Source organism: Triticum urartu, unplaced genomic scaffold (genome assembly GCF_003073215.2).
Source record: "Triticum urartu cultivar G1812 unplaced genomic scaffold, Tu2.1 TuUngrouped_contig_9979, whole genome shotgun sequence".
Taxonomy (NCBI): domain Eukaryota; kingdom Viridiplantae; phylum Streptophyta; class Magnoliopsida; order Poales; family Poaceae; genus Triticum; species Triticum urartu.
Window position 1 is genome coordinate 78 of NW_024121076.1, and position 8,044 is coordinate 8,121.

The following is an 8,044-nucleotide window of genomic DNA, read 5'->3' on the forward strand; positions in this document are numbered from 1 at the left end:
TTATTACTAAACATCGGATTAATGACATGCATAATGTTGATATTAGCCTTGTCTTTCTAGTACTATGGAGATTATGTTTTGATGGTTCAATTCGTAGCAATGGCCAAAGTGTTGGTGTTGTTTATATATTTCTTTATGGTACTGTTTTTTAAGCCCCATGCCTCTTAGAATATTTTTATGCATGATTAATGATAGCCGAATATGCATTGTTATTCGGATTGAGTCTTTTACTTTCTATAGGTGCTATACATACTGAGGCTTTCGGTGATTCATTATGAGTAGTGTAACAAATATTCAGGGTTTATCAATGTTTTGATGAATCACTCATAGTTTATCTTGGCGTATGTCTAGATGCAAAATTTACCTTGGTTTGCTTTAAAGTTGTTCATATATTTAGACATGACAATTCGAAAGAATTGGCACAGCAAACATCCGGCTACTATGTTAATCATGTTGTATTGCATTTCGCTCAATAGCCGATGCTTAGTCTCGTCAATATAGGTAAGGCCGAACCGAAGTCCATAGCTTCAGCCACTAATGAAATTTTTAAGCAGGCGAAAGTAAGGATTGGAGAAATTATTGTTGATTATCTACAAAATCCTAGCAAAAGGGTGAACAATATGGTTTGGAGGATGACCTTGAGATACATATCTATGGTACTTTATCACCAGATTATTAATGAAGCTGAGAAGGTTTCACCCAAGTTTGCATCAGAAAGTTCACATAAGACATGGTTGATATATACTTATCGTCCTAAGGACATATAAATGGCTGATGGAGTGTTGACATCATCCTTATAACAAACTTGGTACAAGTTATTTTTCGGCACGCTAGCTTTGCCGGAAAACAGGGGGGCATGTGTTGACGCTCAAAAGTGGCATGTTTATAAAGAGTGGCTTGAAGGTATGTCAAGAGTAATTCAAACTTACCATTGAAAGTCACTACGAGAAGGTTCTCTTCGAGAAGATCAAGATGAATATGAAGATGGTCTAAAATGGAGTTCGGATGCAAAAGTTATGACAACTTCAGAGATGCTCATGTCGACACCAGATTAAAGAATGGCTTGAAACCCAATTAAGATGTCCTCATATGGAAATATGATCAACACAAATTGTCTTCGTCTCATCAAAACGGCCGATTTTGATATAAAAACGTCCCAATCCGAGTTCATATGCAAAAGTTAGACCTATCGGAGTGCGGCCCTATCACGAGGCAAGATGTGGCGCGCCCCACCAGACATAGGTTTGATGGGCAGCGCGAGCGAACATGTGTTCTGCGTGACCGTTTTGGCCCAGAATATGGCCTCAAATCGAAAATGTTCAACATGAAAGTTATTCGTCTTGTCGAAACGGTCAAGATTGCTTTTGGACTCGTTTCCATCCGAGATCGTTTACCACCACAAAAGGACCTGCAAGGTGCAGCCAGTTTAAACCGAACAGTTTCAGAAAGTTCGGACAAAACCAATCCGAATTTGAGTTTTGGACGTGAATCCAAGCCTTTTCCTTGCACGGGAAGTCCATCCGCCTCTTATATACCTAAGGGGTGACGGCCGATTGAACAACACACAATCGATCAATTCATCTACCATTTTTTTATCTTTTATCTTTTCTCCTTAGCCCTAGTTCTTCTTCTTCCTCGTTCTTCGTCTGTTCTTCTTCTTTGCAGGGCGGCGAACCTCGAGGCCCTAGGGGCGATCAGGTCGACCTAGGGCAGCCCATAGATTGCAATTTCAAATGAAAATGTGACTCATACTTAGATTATTATTTTATTAACACAAATATATATATATATATATATGTATGTTGCCATAATAAGAGGTGGATGAAAGAAAATCTAAATGCAGTAACGAATGAGATATATTAACTATAATGAAATCTTTGATGTCATGTTACACTATTTACCTCATGGAGCAAAGTGAAACTAGTGGTTCTTAATGTGTTGAAGAAAGATGAAGAGTATAGAAAAATAAAAGGTTAGGTTAACATGCAAACAAAGAATTGTCAAACTACGATAACTTATCTTAAGATTATTTTTGTGAATTGGCCTTCCAGATGGGATAAGAGCGCCGCTTTTGTTCTGCCGGAGTACTTGAAGAAGTTCTATACGGAGATGCTGAGGACATTTGAGAATATTGAGGCTGAAATGCCAGCCAATACGAACTACGATATAGCACACCTGAAAAAAGCGGTAACTTCATGTACCATTTTCTGTCTTGTAAAAAATAACATATAAATATCTCTCTCTCTCTCTGTGTGTGTGTGTATGTGTGTATGGTTGTGCATCTCTCTCTCTCTCTCTCTCTCGTTAATTTTGGGATTACCTCTCTTTGTTTGCGTGCAGGTCCAAAATAACGTGACTGGTTACCTGGAAGAAGCGAAATGGTCACACAGGAACCACAAGCCAAGCTTTGTAGATCAGGTCAAGTTGACTAGCCTGAACATCGGCGTGCCAACAATATGTGTGAGTATGATGGCTGGAATGAGTGATGCAATGATGAAGCCAGCACTCAAATGGGCTGCTAGTGTTCCGGACGTCGTCATATCAGTCGGGAAGATTTCCCGTTTCATGAATGATATCGGTGCATTTGAGGTATATATATAATATTTCAAAATTAATTTTTGCTTGGATGTTACTTTTCACACATGTAAGAATGTCAAGTTCGAGCATATTGAGATATAATTTTGACCAACAATTTGAGTACTAAAATGTGATTTATTTGACAAAAAATCATAGTATGGATTATACTTGGAATTATTTTACAACAATGTCAGTTTTGTGATGCTACCTTAACTTCATTGGTCTATTTTTTTTATAAATTTGTACACATCAAAATGTGTGGGCACCTATGGAAAAGGGGGCAGGGCTCAGTTACCAAGTTTGTACTATCATTGTGCGTGCATGGAAGATTATTAAATTGATACATACTTACATAAAGATGATTATTGATGTCATCATACAGCGTCGAAAATGCAAGGGGGATCTGGCAAGCACCGTAGAGTGTTACATCAATGAGTACAACGTGACAAGTGAAGTGGCCATTACCAAAATTGTTGCCCTGATAGAACAAGAATGGAAAACCCTGAACCAAGCTCGCTTTGAAAATCATCTTCTCCCTGCATTGCAGCAGTTCATTAGCTTAGCGATTAGCACAACATTTTTCTATGGTAACAGAAATGATGTATACACGCACAGCGCACATATGCAGTGGACTATTGAGAGGCTCTTCCTGAAGAATATGTAGGCCTTGGCCAAATTCATCGTGTATTTGTTCCCTAGTTTTAACCATAAAAAGGTCAATGTTGATAAGCATGCATGTGATTCACTGATAATATGTAAAATGCTACAGTGAAAGAAAGTTGTACTGGTGCATTTTGTTACGGTGTGATAATTTTGGTTATAATTATATCTCTACTAAAATTTTATCTTATGTAAAGGACTAAACATATCTAGGTATGTTTTGAGTTCGTCAGAGAAATTATATAGTTGCACAATGTGTTGCATGTAGAACTAGTAACAGCAGTGGAGATAACATGATCACAGATTTAAACAAGTTTTCATTGACACTAGCAACTATAAGATTCTCAGCCAAGACTCATGCACATGGGTGGCCACAACTCAGATTTGATTTACATCACAATTTTATTTATTATAACAATTACATCCCGGCTTTTGGAAGAAGCTCTATGTGTTTTCCAGCTGTGTTGTTCTTTTAGGCCACCTCAAAACCCATCTAACCATATTAACTGGGCACTACTTCCTTCCCATAACATCCTTTTTTACCCCCCAAAAAAATCCATTTTTTGTATATTGTGATGAATTATTAAAACACTTTTGACATGTTACATGATATTTTATTGCACTACTAAGGTAAGTAATACGGAACATTTAAAATGAACTCGGTCGTGAGTTGTTCATATATATTAGCTGTACAATAGCTATGGAAACTTATATTTTCTTTCGCAGTTTATGTTCTCACCATTTTGCAGAACATACGTCGATCTAGTTTCAAAGATTGAAAGAGTTGTGCATATACCAAACTTGACTCATGGATAAGCTTGCTCATACTTTTTTACATAGAGGTACATGCAAATATTTGCATAGAGATATTATTTGACATAGCCAATGTCAGTCAAAATAATATGAAAAATAGTCTGATAGTCCAACAAGAGCTATACAAACATGTAAAGATGTACAAACTACAGAGCAACAAAAACATTCCGGTTCAATAAAGGTGCTCTACATAATTATTGCTATATACATTCCATGTGTATATCGAAATAGCTTTGGAGCGTGGGCATGGAATAGCTAGTAGCCGAAGGTCAAACTTCCTGCTTACGGTGATCCCAAATTTCTTAGACATGTTCAGTGACTCTTCAATTGGCTCATCGGGAATTAGCATCAGTCAAAGTCGTGGAGAAGATTTGCCAAGACAATCTCTACGGTGGCGATGTTGAACTGTGTCGAAAGAGGTGAGTTCAAAATGTGTTCCATAATAATCCACGTTGTTATTCTCAAACATCTCCAGCTTGAACGATCCCTCGCTCGCTCTCAGAGTCAATCGGCCCAAACCGGGTTATGTGCTCAACGAAAAAAAGGATTTTGTGAAATTGCCTGCAAAACCGCCTTGCGAGCGTTAGCGTCAGCGCCATCTCCCGATGGATATTTTTTGCGCATCTCCAATAGTACCTTGGCCCTATTTTCTTCTTCGTCTATTTGGGAATAATTTAGGATCTCGGGAAATTAGAAAAAAACAATAATGAAGATATTGGTGCCTTTAGGCATGTCATAGCCCATGATTTCACAGTCCTCACTTGTCTCTCTTGGGACGAGCAGTAGAGTAGGAGGATGCAACCTAAACACCTCCTTGATGACCGTAAGCATGTAGCACAACTCACTGAGATCAGTACTCTTCATTACATATCGATCTTGGCCTGGCTCTTCCCGGATCTATAGATGTGCCTTAGCCATAGCGTCAGGGTTATTCTACAAACAACGACGTAGTAAAGGGAATGGCTAGTGGCCAGTTAACTAAAATTTCAATTTTGGTCATTCGATTCAGCCATAGGATGGAATACAGATGGTGCAGATTACTTCTCCAACCTCCAGACAACCTTCTTCTTCTTCCCCCAACCGCCGAACGTACCACTGGCCGAACTGTCGGACACACCCCACCCACGCGCGGCCAGCAGCGCTCCCGCTCAGCCTCACCGCCCCGCCCTCCCCTCAACCTCCTCCCACCAAAATGCTGCTGCCTTTGGCCATCCCTCTAGCCCCGGCGATGACCAGTTTTTTTCCGGCGAACTTACACCACAGCCGTGGTGCCACCCAACCTCCTCCCACCCTCCATCAACGAAAGATGATGGGGTAGCCTGCCAGCGAACTCCTTCTTTCACTCCGGCGAGCCAGCGGCTGCTTCTTCCTTCCCTCTGGCGCATGCTTCCTTCTAGCGAAAATCGAACAATCCAAATTGGACTTTCAGGCGACTGATGTTAAGCTATTATGAATGTAAAAAGACAAATAAAGAGTGGCCTGACAAGCAAGAATAACCATTCAAACAAGAACACACCCGATAGATCTCACATATTTATAATATCTATAGGAGTAGCGCGGCATCCATCTGTATTAATGGCCCTGCATCCACCCGTTATAATAACCCGACAAACCAGCAAAGGTATAGCTAAGACAATCTGGCCATTCTAAGCCATGTTGAGAATGATGTATAGGCCAATTTATAGCTAACACTTTAGAGCCTTAATTAATTCTTCGGTGTCCAACATCCTTCACGCATGTTCATACACTTGCATCATGGATAATGGATAAGCATGTGATCAGGGCCGGTCCTGACTTTTCCGAGGCCCGGGGCGAGCTTCAAAAGTGGGCCCCATGAAGAAAGACATTTCTTTTTGAAAGACATAGTCAATAATTTCATTCATACTGATATATATCATGATATATATCACAAAAGTTTATCGGACTTCAAACAACTAACTAAACAACAGTACCAAGAATTCATTAGCAAATACGATCTCATAATACACCAGGGACATGGTACATTTTAGCAAACAACCAACAAAGCTTTTTAGGGTATACGTATACTGCAGGAAAGGAGGGGGGACAGCTGAATCGTTGGAGGAGAAAAGTAGAAATTGAACTAGCCAATTCCAAACGTGGCAGAAGCGTGGCAGTAACCTAGTAACAAAAATAGAATTTACTAGGACGAACACTTTGATTTATTTGTAGCTACTTTATCCTTGAAGAATTCAGGCTGTTTATTTTGAAAAACAAAGCTCATTTGTATACTTTGACATGACACAATTATTATTTTCTTCTTCCTCTTCTATCACGAATTCACCTACCTCCATTGTTGACATGGTTAGATTTTAGGGTGACAAGTTGACAGCTATGCCCTTCTTTCGCATTGACATGACCATCAACTCGACAAGTGGACCTAGCTAGAATTTGCTAGTGAGATTGACAAGTTTCATTTGCCATCCGTGTTGGACACAATAAAACTTGGACAAGTGTATTGGAACTAGAATTTTATTGAAAAAATGTCACACGTCTTGTATCCTACTGCATAAAGTTTTGCATGGATATAAATAGGGAACATCGCACATTATGGGGTAACAAAGCTACAAACATTAATATATGCCTCTGTATCCGGATTGATTAATTTAAAAATATCTTATTATTTATGTAAATAGCATATGCATTATTAATCTTAGATTCTTTTTATAGGTAGGAGCATGAGTTAATTGGTGGATTTACAAATGTTAAAGGGAATTATGAAAATGCATAACATTCATTTATGCGTATAATACTTTTTCCTATTGACAAAGTGTTTTTGAATGGTTAACAATATTAATTATTTTCATCATAATGTTTGAATAAGAAATGCCTAGCCTGCTCAAGTGCATGGTTTAAGGAATAGCTAACTTAACCACAACTATTACGGCATTAACAGATACATAATCATGTGTTCCAGTTTTCTTTACGCCAACAACTGCCAATCAGCCGAACTAGTAAAGCCTCTATCTCGCCTCCGCCTACGATGTAGCGACTTTGTTGCCTGCTCCGACTCATTCCTGGCAAGTCCTCGCTGGCGACGCTCCGTCTCGGTTCGACACTCTGCGTACGGTGGAAATCGACTAATGCTGAAAAAACATTCATATGGCTCCTTATTAGCAAACACGGTACAACCAAGAGACTTTGGCCAGCTAATTAAGTCTAGTTTTGATCTCTGTTCCTCGAAGCTCTAGATGAGCACACAATGGCCGCTTCATGACAGTGAAGAACTCAACATGCAGCTGGAGATCGACGGCAAGCTCACCTTCTCCCTCCCTCCACCGGAACACCCTCACGAGGTTGGCGGTGAAGTAGCTTAAGTGCAACATCGCGACACCCCTGCCAGGGCATATCCTCCGACCACCACCGAAAGGCATCATTTTGATTGTGTTGTCGGTTCCTTCTGATGCACCTTTGGAGGTCAGGAACCGTTGTGGCTTGAACTCGTCAGGGTTGTCCCACGCTGTGCTGTCTCGTGCTATAGCCGCCAGTGGGAAGTACACTTTGGTGCCCACCGGAATACGCTGGCCATTGTGAACCACATGGTCCTCTTCCATCACCTGCCTGAATGCAAAAGACGTCGGCGGATGCAGCCGGAGTGTCTTCATGACCACAGCGTGTAGGTACTCCAGCTCCCCAAGAACATTCTCGCTCACTTCGTCGGCGTCTGCATTCACGACGGCATCGATCTCCCTCCGGACAGCCTCCTGTATGTCAGGGCGCTTCACTAAGTTGGCCATGATCCACTGCAGCGCTGAGGTTGTCGGTTCCAGCACCAACAAACTCGGAGCACATGCCCACGAGTTCACCGTCGGACAGCCTTCTTCGATGCCGCCTTGGGTCCTGATTGTGGTCGTCCGGCACCGCGAGGTCGATGAGCGTGTCCACATACACCGGCGTCTCGCTAGGTTGCCGGTGCCGGCCGCGACGGGAATCTATGAGCGGTAGGTACGTCTCCCCCTGCTGCTGGCGCCGGGGG

General features: G+C 41.2%; 1 protein-coding gene and 1 pseudogene across 1 annotated transcript; one reads left to right on the top strand and one right to left on the bottom strand.

Moving 5' to 3' along the window:
• Positions 1-2,051: 2,051 nt before the first annotated feature.
• On the top strand, positions 2,052-3,357 carry LOC125532455 (alpha-copaene synthase-like; the record flags this gene model as incomplete). The annotated part of the gene is made up of 3 exons (XM_048696512.1): positions 2,052-2,187; positions 2,341-2,589; positions 2,960-3,357. Coding segments are annotated over 3 exons (667 nt in total), but the record flags the coding sequence as incomplete, so codon positions are not given.
• Positions 3,358-6,625: 3,268 nt separating this feature from the next.
• LOC125532456 lies at positions 6,626-8,040 on the bottom strand (annotated as a pseudogene).
• Positions 8,041-8,044: the final 4 nt, after the last annotated feature.